Below are 18,079 nucleotides of genomic sequence, written 5' to 3' on the forward strand. Positions count from 1 at the left end.
AGCTCTTTAGGTGTTAATCATGAAAATACAGTTAATTGAACAAAAAAGAGGATTAAAAACAGTTTTGAAATTGTCAAATATAAAAATGTACTGTCTCTGAAAGCCCACTAGGAAAGTCAGTGTCTATTTACATTCAGCTTTGCTCATATCTATCAACCTAACACAGAAAAAAAGTCACACGTCAACAATACAAACATCAAATCATCAGACCTAAATCACAATGTTTTGTTTTTCTAAATCTTTGATGTCTTTTGTTTAGAATAAAGTGAAACTCAAATACAATCCTACTGACTCTTTTGTCTTCTGACTATCACCAGAGAATATCTAAATGTATTTTTTTTGGTCTTTGTTTCAGGTAGCCCTACGTTCTCATACCCCACAACTCCCACCAACAACACACCCCCTCCCCCACCTCCTCCACAGCCAAGACTACAGGTGAAAGCAGGTGAGATCATCCTTTCCTTCCACATTAATATCACAGATGAAAATCTACATTAACACAGTTTGACTGAAATGACTGTGCTGTTAAATGTATGATGCCTATTCTAGTGCTTGTTTATTTAAACTATTTCAAAGTCCCTGTAACAGGTGTTACGAACCACCAGGCAAAAATTTAAGTCATAAAAAACATCTCCAAGCTCATAAAATCTAGCTTCAAAATCATGAAAACGAGGCAGTAAAGTCTGCTATGATGGTGTGGGCGTGTCAGTTGGATGAGCTGAGGCCACGCCCACTCACAAGAAATAAGATGCTCTCTAGTTCTAAAAAACTAATCTCTCTGTTATGATACGTAGGCCACTGTGGCTGATAGATTTGTGAAATTTACCTCACAATGAACAAACACACAGCATGTAGCTGGCTGTTAACTTTCAGTGATGGCAGTGGCATCAGATAACAACAGACTGTACTAATATGAACTGCTCTGTGATTTTATATCATTGTAGCATTAGGGGGGAGGTGGCATAATGCCCCAAAGAGACCAGTGATATCATGGTCTCTTATATTTGCCCTGCTCATATTAAGCCAAGCCAGGAAAGAGGTGAACTGCTTTCTAACAGTCTACACCAAGATCTCAGTGCTCTCACATGTTTACAGCAAAGTTATCCCAACATTTCTAGTGTATTAAGACAAATTTTGGATTTCACTTTACAGGTACTGAAAGTGTGGACTGGCCTTTTAGAAGTGACTTTATTTCTTTGTAGGACTGTTTTTATGGGAGTTTTCTTAATTTATACATTTTGGTCTTATGATGCATGCAGACTTACAGGAAAACGATACAGTCTTGAATCTATTTTCAGCAAAATTCAAATAGTTTACCTTGTGAAATTGTATTGTCAATACTTTTTCCTATAAGGATTTAAGTCAGACAACATCACCTACAGCTATTTAGATTCATGTAGCATATGCACCAATCAGGTTTAAGCAAGAATCAGTTTAAGAGGTATTGCTTTCTCTTGTCATTTTAATCTGAACAAAGTTTGGTGTAATGATTGTTGTTAGGATTGAGGTATACTTAATTTTTCACCTCACACCTGTACCTTGTAAATATTCTTGCCTGTACGTGACACATTTATCTAGAGGAACCCTAGATACTCAGGCCTTATACATCTCCCTGAAGTGTCGGATAAAAACTACAATTAAAAAAAACTAAAATTCATCGCTCAAAACTAATACAGTTAACATCAATAATAAATAGCAAAAGATCACATAAGACGACCAGTGACCACTGTCAGAACACACTCTCTGTCCTCCGTTTCTTCAACTCCTTGCACAGCTGTAACAGCCCCAGTGTTACACTACCTGGTGACTGTGCTAGCGACTGTTTCTCAGCTCAATTAATAGATTCAACCCATCAGGGTACTTTGCCCCAATGATGCTGGCCCCATCTCTTTTTGGGTGAAAACATTCCATCAAAAAGAATGGTGGTAAATTGGAAAGATGGTGTCATTTGTGATTTAAAAGCTTGAAATATGAAAACTACGGTTTAATGGTTATTGAGAGCCCAAATCCAACAATAATTGAGTTGTGCATAAGAATATGACATTTCAGAGCAATTACTGTCATCTTAAAATTATAAAATAAAGTTTGAGGTGAATATGAGTGTATGTTCAGACTCTGTCAGTCAAACTGGACAAACTACCCATCATGTGACCAGAGATGCCATGAACTGACAACACATACCTTATGTATGTATTTTAACCATGTTAAATGAGTTCATTCTCAACTTCTAAATCATTATTAATATGCTGGTGAATATGTAAAAAAATCTGTTTATAGGTAAGCAGACTACAGCTGTTGTCTGTTGTAAAGAGTGATAGCTAGCTTAAAGTCATTAGAAACAGTTTCTGGCATTTGACCACGATAATCCTCTCCACAGAGCTCTTCTGTTACTCTCCTCTGTCAATTGAGGTTAAAAAAAAAACAAAAAACATGTGAATTGAGGGTTTTTAATTATTTGATGCTCAGAATGCAACACAATAGTGTTGTATCGCTTTGCTACCACTGTTTCCCAATCTACTACCATTCAAACATGGAGCTTGCTTTCATAGAACAGGGGCACGGTCAGTCTGGAGAGCACGAAGTGTTGTTGCACTGTTTCTATACAACAAAGTAATACATACTAATACAGCCACATCTGAAAGCCACCAGTCTACATGGTCACTCATCACGCTGATACACAGATCTTTTCAGGTATTTAACCATCGATTTCTAAAACAGTTCTCATCTGTACCAGCTAGTCTAGCAGACATGTTTGTATCCCTGCAGTGACAATAAGTCATTGTAAAGATGTGGAGAACTGTTGACTTGGTTCATCAGTCTTTAAAACTGTCTCCTGATGTTCTGCTGCTGTGTTTACTCTCACATCTCCTTTATCTCTACACTGCCTCTGCCACATGTGTACACTGCATCTTGTGCCTGTTTTACATTACTTATTGAGGACAAGCACAGCCAAAGTATTGAGCCAAAGCAGGTGGTGCGTAGCAGTAATCACCTGTTCACCCACACATAGTTAGCAGCAAGTCTATCTCCGGTCTTGGGGACTTCAAACTGAAGTCTGACCTTTTCACATCAGATGTGGTCACGTTCCTATAGAAACCAGACAAAGTAATCAGAGCTAAGCAAAAAGTCAGAAGTACGTAAGCATTAAGGCTTGACGTGTTAATGCAGTCTTCAAGTTTTTTTATCCCCATACCTCACCTAGCTTTATCTGCTAAAATCTGTTCAGTTTCTTGTTGCATAATGGTTCTGTTTGCTAAGCAGCCAAGAGCAGATAGTATAAAGAGATGATTCAGAGTGGAAATCATTAAGTGGAAACCACTTATTTGTAAGTTGAAAGCAACAGTTTGCAGCCATTCAGGGTTGTGTTTTTTTCTATAAAATGTAGTTTAAGTTAAAGACTTGTTCTGTTTTTTTCCCCCCAAAAGCTGTAAGCAGATTCATGAAGACATATTCCCCTCTCCTACTTTTTTTTTTTTTTTTTTTTTTTTTACAAAGGATCTTTTATGAACCTATTTGGAGGTCAACGATTCATTCTCAAATCACTTCGGGTTTATCTAAAAAACAAAATTAGGAATGGCAGGACCAAAACACTCAAGTTGACACAAAAAAAGTTGTGACTAGTTGAACAGCCACCTACATAAAATATATGTTTGAGCCAAACACAAGACATAACATTATGTCAGTGACTTTTCCTCACTCTTTGTTAAACTGCCACTGCTTCCCACTGGTTGCATTGTTTAGTCATGTCTGAGTGTTTCTGGTTTTGAATAAAAGCTCAGGGTCATGATCTTAAATCCCATCAGATAACCAACAACTTGAATGATTTAGGCATTAAAAAATTTAGTTTAAGAAACTGCAGCATGGTTTCAGGCGTCTAAAAAGGTTCCTTGGTGCTACACAGACCTCTGTTAACAAAACGTTGATGAGTCCAAAAGTCAACAGCCAGTTTCAGACAGGAAACAGCTGCACCGGCACAGGAAACTGGGGGTATGGGTCCCACTACTGGGACACAATTCACAATCTTGTGGCGACAGGAGTGGCCTGAACAAAAGAGCACTCGCCAAAAAAAAAAAAAAAACACCTGTGTCATCTTCAGACCTCTAAAATCTTATTGTCTTGGTCACCTTTTACTGACTTCCTTCCTGTTATGGCTAAACGGTCCACTTCAAAGACTTTTCACATGACTGTCAGTGATTCGTCTCATCCATGTTTTTGTGTGTCTGTGTTTGCATGTTTGCAGAGAGCAGTTTTGAAGAGATCAGCCGCAGGAACAGCTGGCCAACAAACACCATGACTGCAGTTCAAAAAGGTATGACAACAACAAAAACAAGTCAACAAGTCAACTATAAAAGCACTAAAAAGTGCAATTTGTGGATTTAAATAGATCATAGGTAAAGATAAAATGAAAACAGACAAGTCTTTTGTTTTTGGTTAGCAGGTCCTTCCATGGATCACCAACATAACACCAGAATTTCAGAGCCTGCTCCAAGAATTGTTCAAGGTATGAAAGCCTAACAGCCAAATTATTTCATTAAAGTTTCTACTCAACAGCTTGCATAGTAGGCTTAACTTTATATCTTTCAGCTTTTATTCAGATGATTGTGAGTTTTAATACTGCAACCGTAGTAATAAAAAAAGATCTTTTTAACATGTAACATCCATCCAATCACTATATTCTAGAGATGTCAAAACTTTCTATACTTGGGCTCTTTTTCCAATACCTCCTCCTTTAAACAACATAACTATCATTATTTTTATATTCCATAATACCAAAAGTACCAACGTGAAGAAAAAAACAATATATAATCATATTTCAGCCCAAAAATGCTGTGAGTGGAGGGAGAAAGACGCAGTGATGGGTGATTAAATGAGAGCCAGGGCTGTTTTTTTTTTTTTTTTTTTTTTAACAGAATGTTAATAGGAGACAAAATATATTTCCTGATTGTTTCGCAGCAATTATGCTCAAAGGAAGTTATAAACACACCAAAACCTCTGCACAGAAAAAAAGTAAGATTCCAGGATTTTGTTAGATGGATGCTGAAGACGAGCGTCTCTCTGCCCGCTGTTCCTCTCTGCTCTTCCCTCACTCACAGCCTCTATCCCTGCTAAAAGTTTAATTCAATGGTTAGCAAATGTTTTGCTAAAAATTTAAATAACTTACAATTTAATGCTGATTTACTGATATAAAGGAGTGTAAAATTCATCATCTATGAATGACGCAGTAGCATTGCAGATAATGAAAAAGAGCAATTAGATTTTTTTTTACAAACTACGTTAACAATGCTGATGCAAAGTAGGGGATCACCAAGGTTCTATTTTTCACTCTAAGAGAAATAAGAGCATCTCAACCAAATTGGATAAAGGTTCATATAATTTTGTGGCATTTCTTTACTCTGGAGCAAAAATATCAGCCTCATGCAGGTGCTAAAGGAAAATTATCCCACATGAATCTCATCTTAATGCCTTCTACAAGGCTCTAATGTTCAATGAGCAGTTATGATTGTCAGTAATTGGTCATTGGACCAACTTCAATCTGAATACCAGTGTTAATTTTAGCAGCCATTTTAAATTTAGTCTTAAGATTAAACATTTCTTGAGTTTTAGTCACATTTTAGACATTTTTTACCTTTGTAGTTTCAGTCCAGTTGAAGTTGACAAAAACTCAAAACACTTTAGACTAGATTTAATCAATAAAAAGCCCTCCCATTTGAGTCTCATTAAACTAATTCACTTTTTTTTCACCAAAGATCTATTTTTAGGTAATCTTTATTCTTGTCTTCCACATGAAAAAAGGTAGTCAATTATTTTTAGACATAGTTGACAAAATTAACACTGCTGTAAACATGGTCAATAATTAGAATGAGTACTTGCTCCTTTTACTCAAACAGATATAAAATTAATTTTCAGAATTTTTTAAGCAATTTTGCTTGAAATTTAAAGTTGCAAACATTATGTCTCAAAAGATAGGAAAAGTAACATTGTAAAGAAATATATGAAAATATTTTTTTTCTTTTTTCTTCTCTACAGATCCATATCAGACATTAGGGCCCATTAGCAGTCGGCTAGCCAACCCAGGTAAGAATCTTCACCACCACAAAATAAACCAATAAGGACGCTACAAATGAGGCCTTTACACTGTCTGCTTTGGCAACATGAGAAAAGCAAGCAAGGGCTGGCTCTCGCACTGACTTTCCAAAGTGACGTAAACATCGAGCTACACCTGTTGTGTCAGCAGAACTGCATCACGCTTACACTGCGACAAAATTTGGCTTCCCTCTCACCAAAAAAATTGACTCTTTGCCCTGCTGTTTCCTCACAGAAGGCCAAGCCCTCAGCTCATCCAAGAACCGAACAGGCAAACAAAGTCCATTCAAGCTGCTTGACCCCAGCTCTCACAGGCCTGTGGGTAGGTTTCTGCCCCGATGTCTGTCGCTTCCTCCAAGCCACACAGTGAAAAGGTCACATTTGGTGGGAAAGAAATACGTTGAATGCTAGATGTATAATCAGGAAAGAAAGCCACTCACTCCAAAACTCCTGGGTGAAAGAAACACTGAGGAGCTGTCCAAGGTCCTGGAATAACGGGCTGTTTAAGTCAGAGTTGTGGCTTTATATAAACACACAGAGATAATAAACCCCCCCATCACAAAAGCATGAATAACTTCAACAACCTAATTGTCATTTTAACCAGTCTTATTATAGAGGCCGGCTGATTTTGATTACCAATACAGATTATTAGAAGTTCAAGAGACCAGTGAGTGATATTTGGAACTGATGTGAAGAGAGTGCCTGATGCCAACTGAATAATCTTGATGATTACAGCTTATAGCTCTCAAAAATCAAACATCCACTATCTCAAAATGTTAGAATATCACAAGAAAAAAATCCAAAAAAATGATCTCTGATACAGAAATGTTGACCTTTTGGGCTTATTTATGCACTCAGTAATTAGTTGAAGCTCCTTTTGCAAAAATTACTGTGCCTATGCCCAGGTTTCTCTGACAGCAGCCTTTAGCTCGTCTGTATAGTTGAGTCTGGTGTCTCTCATCTTCTTCTTGACGTTTCCCCCAGATTCCTAGGCGGTTCAGAGGTCAGACCAGTTGGCTGGCCAATCAAACACAGTAATACCATGGTCAGGAAACCAGTTTCTGGTAGTTTCAGCTTCACTATGGACAGGCGCCAAGTCCTGCTGGAAAAGGAAATCAATATCTCCATAAAGCTTTGGAATATGATGGAAGCACAAAGGGCTTTCAAATCTCCTGGTAGACAGCTGACAGCTTGACTCCACTTGATAAAGCACATGGGAAAAAAGCAGCAGATGACATGGCACCTCAACCCTTACTGAATGTGAAAACTAAAAAACACTGGACTTCAAGCGCCTTGGATTCTGTGCCTTGGCGATCTTCTTCCAGACTCTGAGACACTGATTTCAAAATGTAATTCAAAATTAACTTTAGTCTGAAAACAGGACTTTGGACCACTGAGCAATGGTCCACTTCTTTTGATAATGTCTGTGGTTTGACACTAAGAACACGACTTTTTGCCCATTTCCTGGACCCATCTGTGTTTGGTGGCTCTTGATCCACTGACTACAGTCTCAGTGAACTCCTTGTGAGGTTCCCTTTAGTTCTTCAATCTGCTCTGTTTGAAAATCCTCTGGCTGAGCTCGTCCCAGTTGTTTGTGCACCTTTTCTTACCACACTTTTCCCCTCCAGTCAACTTTCCACAAATCTGCTTTGATACAGCCTCTGAGAAAAGACTGCCCTTTCAGCAGTGACCTTCTGTGGCTTACCCTCTTTCTGGAGGATGACATTGATTGTCTTCAAGACATCTGTCCAGTCAGCAGTCTTCCCCATTACTGTGGTTGTGTGTACTGAACCAATGAGAAAATTAAGGGTCAGGAAATCTTTGCAAATTGGACTCTTTCACAATATTCTAATATTTGGAGATAGTGGATTTTTGAATTTCATGAGCTGTAAGCGGTAATCATCAAGACAAAAAAGGTCTTGAAATATTTCACTTTTAATGAGATGAATCTAAAATATACAGAAATTTGACTTTCTAAAGTAAATCACAGGAAAAAATGAACTTCTACTCTACATTTATTCTAAGTTTTTTAGATGCACTTGTAGTAGTCATAGATTCTTTGTAGCCTTTGATCAAATGTTAAACCCAAGATTTTCACAAAGCTACTTTTGTAACTGAGAACATTTCCTATTGTTCTATTTCGGGACAAAACAAAGAGGTCATCTAACTCTTCCTCTTTGTTTTTCTCTTCAGGCTCAGGGCAGATCCAGCTTTGGCAGTTCCTCCTGGAGCTCCTTTCAGACAGCAACAACGCCGGCATCATCACCTGGGAGGGCACCAATGGCGAGTTCAAAATGACCGACCCAGACGAGGTGGCCAAGCGCTGGGGAGAGCGCAAGAGCAAGCCCAACATGAACTATGACAAGCTGAGCCGAGCTCTTCGCTACTACTACGACAAAAACATCATGACTAAGGTGCATGGCAAACGCTACGCCTACAAATTTGACTTCCAGGGTATTTCACAGGCGCACCAGAATCATGGAGCAGATGGGGGGATTGTTAAGTACCAGACTGAGATGTCGTATGTCCAGCCTTACCACAGCCACCAGCCCAAAATGAATTTCATGGGTGGTCATCCTGCGCCTATGCCCGTCTCTCCGGGAAACTTTTTCGGCCCTCCATCGACTTACTGGAACTCGCCCAGCAGCCCGATTTATCCGGGGGCAGCCATGACCAGACACCCTGCCTCTCACTCTCACCTGAGCTCGTACTACTGAGGATGATACACTTCCCTCATGAACCACATATCAGAGGTTAGAAGCCTGAATGTGCTCGAGAACAAGAGCAAACATCATCCAGGACACACCTGAGCTGAACCCTGTCTGAACTGAAGGTGATATGACGCTACGGTCTGTTTTCAGAAAGGCATTATTATGTTTTTATTTCCACATTCCTCATTAAAAATGGACAGATGTGATGAATGGAAAAAATTTCTATTATACTCATCCTGAAATGTTCATGAATATACTGATGACACACTGTATTAACATGTATTCAAATGTTATGAAACCAAGTTTATTTTGTAAGTATCTTGTTTGATAGAGCGTGTAAAGACCAAAGTCATTACCTTTACTGTTTTAGTAGCATAACGGTTTTGTAACTATTCTTTCATTTCAAGGGTCAAAACTGCAGTTATCACATGGAATGACCTGACATTTGTAAAGGAGAAATTGTACAGAATGACTTTCTTGTAGCTATATGACATTTACTCATGATGTAAAGCAAATAAATGATGCTTGTACCAGAAAAGCCTCATGTGATTTTTATCACTTATGGTTTCTTCATTAAAAGCCTGGTTTATTTAAGGTTTGGGTGATTTAAAAAAAAAAAAAAAAAAGAAAAAGAAAGATATAATTAGAAAATAATAACAACATAACATAATAACAACATAATAACAGAAGATGACGAAGACAGACCAGCACTGCTCTGCTTCATCTGTTCTTGCTATTTACTTGTGAGGACTCTGTTCAACAAAAATGGCCATACACTTCATACAGTTACTACAAAGTAAACCAATGTTTTGGTTTCATGGATTAATTTCACATAATGGGGGAGAAAGGCTTTTAATGGCGGCCCCTCCTTGTTTGCGCTGTGAGCTGCTCACCAAGCATTCTGGGATTGCTCACAGTGAGAACCAGAAATGGCACTTTGAAAAGTGTTTCTCCCTCATCATGAAAGACTGCAGTCACCGTTTGGTAAAAACACCATACTGAGTGAAAGTTTTAATCCTCAATTCAAAACAAGAAGCAAGTCATGCAGTTGGCAAGCTGAGCAGCAGGCCTGGTCTCTAATCATTTCGGAAATGCCTAAAGAGTCAACAACTTTGAGGGGTTGGGGTTTCCTTGTGACAGGGGCGAGCTTGGTAGACTGGCACAGAATAATCATGGTCCATCACAAGTAAGCAGCACAAAACATGAATGAGATACAGAAAGAAAGCAGCAGCTTTCGGTAGCAGTTCCTACTGCATTGTACAGCACTTGGATGTACCATCCAAGTTTTCAATAGCAACCACAACTAGGGATGGGTATCTAAATCTGGTACCTACTAACACATCCAATACCTACCGGACCGAGTGCAACACAGATTTCGATACTTCATTTTGATACCCTGTCACCTCACCCCCAGTGAAAGGCAAGAAATACATTATGGAGCTACTGTACACCTAAAAATTGGCCATCAGTCCATCTCATTTCTAGTAAGAAATACCTCTGAACACCTACTTTAGGCCTCATTCACCTGACAAATCTAGATAAACATCTAATTTTCAGATAAAATAATTCTGGACTTGTCAGTGGCTCTTAAACACATACAAGGATTCACTTTTCTCAAGAAAGTACATGAACAATGTTATTAAGGTTTGAGATGTTTGCATGTTGTGCTTTGAAGGAGTTACACCTTGTTTTTATCTGTCAAATTTATTAAAAAGAAAAATAAAATTAAAGACAGAATGCTCTTTAACTGTTCAACCATGCCATTTTTTTTTAAACTGATTTGTATGGTGTTAGTCTTGACTCAGTCTCAACCCCCAAAAGTCTTGGTCTTGTCTTGGTGCACTCTGGTCTCAGGCATGTCTTGGTCTAAGATAGTGTGGTCTTGAGTACAACACTAATTATTAGTAAGTTTTTAAGTAAGTTTTGTATAAAAAGCCACCAGGACTGAAATTCTCTGTACAAATTACAGTTTTATTCACCAAAATCAAAGATTTCTTCAAATATCAAACGAGGTTGTGTGACTACCTCCTCCTCCTCTTCCTCCTCCACAACCACAGCAGAGCCCTTCACTTGCTCCTCCTCCTCAAACTCAACCCACTTCACTCCTTCACCTCCAAAAGGCCACTCCAGCTCCTCTGCTGCGCTCTCCACCTTACCCATTGTGATGTCTTCTATCATTTCAGTCGTCTTCCAGTGGGTCACCTCTGCGGTCGTGTAAGGCTGTGGTGTTGCTCCTGCTTCTGTTGTTGTCGATGTGGTGGTGAAAACAGTCTTCCTCTTTGGGACTTTGGTGGGTTTCACTTTTGTTTCAATTGTCCATGGTCTGCTGCTGACCATCTTGGTCACTAGAAAACATTAAACATTTAGAAATGTTAATAAATGGAACACCATGAAAACATGCATCAATCTCACACTGAGTTTGTGCTCAGGCTGTTACATTAACACCCTTAAGATCAGCACCTAAAAACAGTTCTTGTTTTGTCTGCTCAACAATTTTTGAAAACCAAAAAGTTGACCAAAACTTAGATATAAAGCTTATTTCAACAAAATAAATATAGAAAAAGCTTGTGATTGTCATAAGGGTAATGACACTCTCTTTTGTGGTCATGAAAACATCTCACTGAAGCCAAAACATAACGTGTCATTTGGTTCCTCAAAACTTTTGGACTTTCTTACTTTTCTGTGACACTGAGCTCAGTCCCTACTTCAGACATTAAAGTTAAATATAAAGGAAAAAACATTCAAGAAGCTTCTAAAAAGTGTTGTACTTTTGCTTCTATTTCTTAGTCATTTTCAGATAAATTTACCTTATTTAAGAATGATGTGTATTGCATATTTCCACCCCTTACACTGTGTTGACATTAGTAATACAATAATACAGTTAGCCCATGGTTCAGGATGTGCCTAAATTATATGAGAACATTTTTTCGGAACAGTTTGGATCTACTGGCCCTAGCCGTCCGCGTTTTTCTTTGTTCTCTTTTCAATTGGAGCAGAATGGAGTAGGTTTACATTTTTAACCGAGTTTTAACTGGGTAAAGCTGTTTATAACTTAGTTTTAACTTGTTCTATCAATTGTGGGGGTCTGAGTTTAATCTTATCTTATTGTGCTTTAACATTTATTCTCCTGACTGACTGTTTTTATCATGTGTTTAAGGACTTTAACATCAGTTTTTAGAGTGCTGTTCAACAGAATCTGTATGAATAAGTCAACAACACTGATTCCATACCACACAGTTTCAATATCATATCATAATGACAGCTTAGGAAAAGGTATTTTACATACAAAGCTGAGGTAACAAAAGCCTACCTGTAGATGCTGCAGAGTTACAACTGGAGTCACAGCAGGCACATACTGAGTCTTTTCCATACAACTCAACCCATCTGAGAACAAAAAATGATGAAGAATGGATCACTATCATATGAAAAGCTTCCAAGCCTTTCAATCATTTTATCTAACAACATAAACTATCTTCAGATTAAAATAATCTGACCTTTTTGCCTTTGTATCATAGTTGCAAGATTTGGCAGTTGGTGTGGGGATGGAGCTGCCTACTGACATGCTGCAGTGCATGTAGAGCTGCTGCAGGAGATCACAACATATAACTCCACTTACTTAACAGTCAAGTAACATGATATTCAAAGAAGACAAAGACTATTTGATGCAAGTAACTGGCACCTGCTGCAGTAAAAAAAAAATCAGTTTAACAAAAAAAGGCATGATATGAGGCAGCTTTGCTCACCTGGCCTTTCATTCCCTTGAATAAGAAGGCATCCACAGAAAATCTCACAACATTGTTTTTGTAGGGGATGAATCTGGAGCGTCCTTCTTTGCTCTCAGACATACACCTTTATCAGAGGAATAGATATGTCAAAACGTTTAATTTATCATAAGTTTCTTTTTTTAAAACACTACAACTACTGCACAATGCTTGATTGCTATTGCATATCTGCAACAGTATCAAATTATTGACAGTTAAAATGATAGTAATTCACTGTAAAATGCATAGATAATTGATGATACTAGGAACATGGCTGCTTATAAAAAGTTACCAATTCTAAAATGTTATGCCTCATACATACAGTTGAAACCAGAAGTTTATACAACCTTTTTTTTTCATCACTCTCTGACATTAAATCAGACTAAACTTTTCTTGTTTAGGTCAGTTAGGATTACCAAAATTATTTCCATTTGCTAAATGCCAGAATAATGAGGAAGCTAAAAAATTTTTTATCACTTTCTTCAAAGTCAGAAGTTTACATGCATTTCCTTAGTATTTGGTAACATTGCCTTTAAACTGTATGACTTTGGTCACACATTTTGAGTATCCTTCCACAAGCTTCTCACAAGATTTAGCTGGAACTTCATCCCAATCCTCCTGACAGAACTGGTGAAACTGGGTGAGATTTGTAGGCTGCCTGCTCATACCTCTTCAGCTCTGCCCACAAAATTTATTTAGGACTGAGATCAGGGTTTGTGATGGCCACTCCAAAAACATTGACTTTGTTGACCTTACGCCACTGTGCAACTAATTTGGCGGTATGCTTTGGGTTATTGTCTATTTGGAAGACCCACTTATGCCCAAACTTTTAACTTCCTGGCTGATGTCTTGAGATTTTGCTTAAATATTTCTACATAATATTCTTTCCTCATGATGCTATCTTTTTTGTCAAGTGCACCAGTCTGTCCTGCAGCAAAACACCCCCACAACATGATGTTTCACAGTTGGGATGGTGTTCTTAGGCTTGCAAGCTTCCCCCTTTTTCCTCCAAATGTAACGATGGTCTTTATGGCCAAACAATTCAATTTTAGTTTCATCAGACCACAGGATATGTCTCCAAAATTTTTTTCTTTGTCCCTGTGTGCATTTGCAAACTGTAATCTGGCATTTTTATGTTGTTTCTGGAGTAATGGCTTTTTCCTCCCTGAGAGGCCTTTCAGCCCACGTTGGGACAGGACTGGTTTAACTTTGAATAATGACACTCTCTGTTCAGCTTCAGCCAGCATCTTCACAATCTCTTATGCTTTTGTTCTAGGGTTAATACGCACATTTTGCACCAAAGCACGTTCATCTCTGGGACACAGAACCCGTCTCCTTCCTGAGAGGTATGATGGCAGGACATTCCCGTGGTGTTTATACTTGGATAGAAGTGTTTGAACAGATGAACATGGCACCTTCAGGCATCTGGAAATTGTACCCAAGGATGAATCAGACTTGAGGAGCTCCACGATTCTGTTCCTGATATCTTTGCTGATTTCTCAGAATTTCCCAATGATGTCACACAAGAAAGCTGTGTGTGTGAGGTGTGCCTTAAAATACATACACAAGTGTGCCTCCAACTGACCAACAGAAGCTTCAAAAGCCATGACATCATCATTTGGGCTTTCCCAAGTTGTTTGAAGGCATAGTAATCTTGGTATATGCAAAATTCTGACTTTTTAGAAAGTAATTTTAAAAATAGGCTGTGTCTTTTTATACAGAGTATGAAAATTTATGGTTTTAACTGTATTTAACTAAACAGTATCAAAGGTTTATAAAACAGCCACAGTTTTGTGTCCCAAAATCAGATAGAACCAAAGTCAAAATCTTCAAATTTCCCTTTCTGTTTGAGATTAAATCTATTTGAATTTTCCCTCTGGGGTAATTGTTATTGCTATTTTTAGCATAACATTCATCTTTCACTGACCATGACCTCTGACTTTTTGATTAGAAATAGTCAACGTCTGATCCTTTTATGCTCAGGGATTTGTGTTAAACTTTGTCACAGCATGAATTTTTGACATTGATACAAGGTTTGTTTAATGTTTAAGGTTTGGCCTCTTTGACCACCAAACTCTTCCCAGCCCATCTTTGATTGTAAATGATTGAGATTGTGAAAAACTTTTTGCCTTTAATTCTTCAAATTGAATCAATTCTTTGTTGAGTCCAATTCAAGCTTTCAAGTGAGACAACAATACCAACAAGAGGATGACACAAAATATCTTTTGGGCCATTGCTAACCTTGCCCTGATGCGTCATGAATAATCAGTAACAATAAATCTCTGAGTCTGGAGTTTGTGAAAGTGTCAGGTCTGATTTACCCAAAGTTTTTCACCACTTCAAATTGTGGCATGGAGGTGTGAGACTTCTCAGGAGTGGCGTAACACAGGTGGACATACAGTCTTTCATCTTGAGACATGGATGGACCCTCAGCTTCAAAGTACATGGGCTTCCCAAGCACATAGTGATCTGACGGGAAAAGCCTCTCCCACTGAGCTAAAGGGCAGAGGGAAGCAATAAGAAGTAATAAGCAGTAAAAACAGCATGCTTTCTCCTTAAGCTCTTGAAGCATCTTCTTTAATTATACTCTTCAAGAACAGACAGAAATGTTGACAAGACAAATACTTTCAGTTTTTACCGTTACGGGGAGTCAGAACGAATTCAATTTGTTGCCTCATTGGTTTGAAGATCTTTCGCATCCGCAGTTTTGGTTTGTAGGCAATTTTGTAGGAGTATTGGTATCTGAAAGTAAACAAGAAAGAAACAGTCAACATGTGATCAAAAAAGAACATTACAAAAAATAGTCTGACTCCATTACCTGTTATAATTACATGAAACAGGCAGGCTGAAAGGTGCAGATCGCCTGATTGGTCCTTGGAGTGTTGGTGGGTCATATTGTAGCGTGTTTAAATAGGTCATCTGGTTGTTAAAGATCTGTAAAGACACAACAGAATAGATTATCACTATTCCATTAATAACACTCAATCCATTCAAGCCATGTTACATGTTCTGTAAAGCTGCACTACCTTTTACCACTTTCTAACATCAGCTGGCTAACATACAAAGACTGACTGTACTGGCCTTTGAAGCAGGCTTCAAATTTCCTTTGTCATCATCTGCTAATAATGATAAAAGTACAGAGTATTAGAAGTTTGTAATCGCTGGCCCAGTACTGGAAAAGGGAATATGACAAATATTACAATTAATGAAGGAAAATGAAGGTGAACCAGTTGTGTTATCAATCCATTAAATATCTGTTAAGACCAGAGCTACATCTCATATTTTTAAAAGCTTTCTCTGATATAGGTGAGGGACAACTCAACTATCAGCTCTATTCTTCACAGCTGCAGCACAAGATCAGCTCTGTTATCCATGGCTGTTCTCATCATTTAAATTCTGAGATTCAACTTCTTTGCTCTTTGCAGTGATTCTCAACTGGCCGGTATAAGGACCCTCTCTACAACCTCCTTGAGATAATGCAAAATCTTACAGTTCCGACCATAAATGGAACAATGATTCAGAACAAAAGAGACGTATTTTAAAAAGCACTTAAGAACAGAAGGACAAGTATGGATATATTTTAATTACCCCCCCCCCCAAGACAAAAAAAATGGCAGTTTCTCAAGGCATTTCCTAATTATTTGGGAAAAAAACAGCTTTGTACTGCAGGAAAGGGAGATAAATAAGTTGAAATATTCAGAAAAGGACTGAAATTTACTTGTCATCACAAGAAAACCTAAAAGAATGTAGGGCGTTTAAATGCCATAAACCTTTAGCCTAATATATTTTTCCTGGCACACATTCACGACCCTCTCTTGGGTCCCAACCCACCAGTTGGGAACAAATGTCAGCCTGTTGATGGCGCTAAAGGGAAAGACAGGGTATCAAATTTAACAAGGACATAAATCTGGCAACAATAAAAATATTTTAAATCAAAGTTTGTGTAAATACATAAGAGATTAGTTAAGATATTTAGATCCGGAGCTAAACCGACCAAGTGACTGTTTGTTACCCTCGAGCTTAGCCGTTATCAAGCTAAACCATTAGCATTAGCCACCTGTTAACCAAATGGAGAATAGATAATGGCTTACCGTTTGTTTGGTTCCGCACATGTCAAAGCCATACTCAAAGTAAAGGTAATCCCTTGTTGCTTTACTGGGCGGACAGGTTCCCAGTTTGACACGAGACTGTGGTTCAACGGTCCCCAAAACGTTCTTATCCACCTGCACGAGCATCTTTGTCCGCTTGCACGAAGTTCTCACGGAATCACCCGAAACGCTTGGCTGGCTGGTCTGTGGCCGAACCGGGAGAAGGACTTCCCGAACGGGCTCAGGTAGAGGTTCCTGTCCGGTACCCTTTGATGGAGAGAAATGCTCTTTCTCCACAAGTGGCAGCCTGGAGTCTACAAACACGGGGAGTTGCAGGTATGGTGGAGGCAGGATAGGTGTTTCTCTGCGGGAGGCTTTTCTCATCAACTGCTTTGTTTGATTTGAAGCGCCAAACGTTGGTAGTGCTCCCCCATCAGTGCAGAACAACAGCGGCAATGTGAAAAATAGAGAAAGGTAAACCATACCCGAAAATTTAGTCAAAATCAACAGGTTTTTGGGTTTATTTTAGGCATAGAAACTTAAACTCTCATTCGAAATATTATCACTGCTAAGATTCTGGTTAGGGAGCCCAATCAACAACACCTGCAGGTGGTTGAAAACAGCCAGAAACAAAGTGGCGCCTCTCGCTGGTCGTTTAAAGAACAGCCTGAGCCCAAATTGCATTTAAATGGTCCTGCTGTAACCCAGTTATCATAGCTTAGTAAATTAAATAAGTTGAAAAGATTAAAAGGTGATTTTGTTTTCGTCAAAGTAGACCACAGTCAGCTTTTTGTCAACATTACATGAACAGAACCAATACCAACAGCTCCTTTGGTCAAAACATCGTCACTTAACCAGTTATGAGCCTTCATGTAAATGTATCCTACAGGAAAAAAATACTGTGAGGTTTACGGGGTTCTCCTAAAAGTAAAAGTATGCAACTAATTAATGAAACATCTTAACCTGATTTATTCAAGGCCGCGCTTGAATACAGTTACATCAAAATACCAATGCTTATTCAAAATTCACCAACTTCGCTGCTTGGACTAAAACAAGTTCTCGCTAAATAAAAGCAGTTGAAGGCACTAAATTATATCCATAAAGCTATGAACTCTGGTTGAAGTGTATTTTATTTTTAATGGGTAAAGTTTAATGTCTGCCAGGGATTTTTTTAAATGGATAACTTTTAAAAATTAAAACTACTTCATATTCTCAATCAGTAAAGTTATTTGATTTGTGTGTAAGTGTAAACAATATGTGGTCTGAACAATATTTCCTTAACAGTTCTATGAATAAATATCCAAACAGCAAGGCAATGTTCTGACATTTTTATCTGCAACACTTTGAGAAGTTATTGTCTTTTTCTTTTCCTACATAATGCCCTCAAAGAAATACATTATAGTTAAGTTTTGCTTACGTTCATGAGTTGGAGAAT

The 18,079-nt window shown here is 38.3% G+C and overlaps 2 protein-coding genes across 7 annotated transcripts in view; one reads left to right on the forward strand and one right to left on the reverse strand.

Moving 5' to 3' along the window:
- The window catches only part of fli1rs (Fli-1 proto-oncogene, ETS transcription factor-related sequence), a 31,654-nt gene extending 22,321 nt beyond the window's left edge, over window positions 1–9,333 (forward strand). For 2 of the 5 annotated variants that reach the window (XM_041792612.1, XM_041792614.1), the window contains exons 5-10: window positions 356–445; window positions 4,241–4,309; window positions 4,436–4,501; window positions 6,028–6,075; window positions 6,320–6,406; window positions 8,278–9,333. In XM_041792612.1, coding sequence (XP_041648546.1) covers window positions 356–445; window positions 4,241–4,309; window positions 4,436–4,501; window positions 6,028–6,075; window positions 6,320–6,406; window positions 8,278–8,801 — 884 coding nt within the window. In that variant the 3' untranslated portion in view covers window positions 8,802–9,333. The remainder of the gene's footprint in view (window positions 1–355; window positions 446–4,240; window positions 4,310–4,435; window positions 4,502–6,027; window positions 6,076–6,319; window positions 6,407–8,277) is intronic. The other 3 variants (XM_041792613.1, XM_041792616.1, XM_041792617.1) reach the window with 3 other exon arrangements.
- A 1,412-nt stretch (window positions 9,334–10,745) lies between these two features.
- zp3d.2 (zona pellucida glycoprotein 3d tandem duplicate 2) lies at window positions 10,746–17,253 on the reverse strand. 2 transcript variants are annotated; one of them, XM_041793816.1, is made up of 8 exons: window positions 16,648–17,253; window positions 15,375–15,490; window positions 15,195–15,298; window positions 14,878–15,052; window positions 12,539–12,644; window positions 12,290–12,375; window positions 12,106–12,179; window positions 10,746–11,140 (listed from the first exon to the last, which is right to left on the reverse strand). In XM_041793816.1, exons 1-8 carry the CDS (start codon window positions 17,125–17,127, stop codon window positions 10,767–10,769), a joined length of 1,515 nt encoding a protein of 504 aa, XP_041649750.1. In that variant the 5' UTR covers window positions 17,128–17,253; the 3' UTR covers window positions 10,746–10,766. The 2 variants fall into 2 exon arrangements, with proteins under 2 accessions (XP_041649750.1, XP_041649749.1); XM_041793815.1 differs by having other exon boundaries at window positions 12,290–12,378.
- Between the last annotated feature and the right edge of the window lie 826 nt (window positions 17,254–18,079).

The sequence above is a fragment of the Cheilinus undulatus genome, linkage group 8 (assembly GCF_018320785.1).
Source record: "Cheilinus undulatus linkage group 8, ASM1832078v1, whole genome shotgun sequence".
Classification (NCBI taxonomy): domain Eukaryota; kingdom Metazoa; phylum Chordata; class Actinopteri; order Labriformes; family Labridae; genus Cheilinus; species Cheilinus undulatus.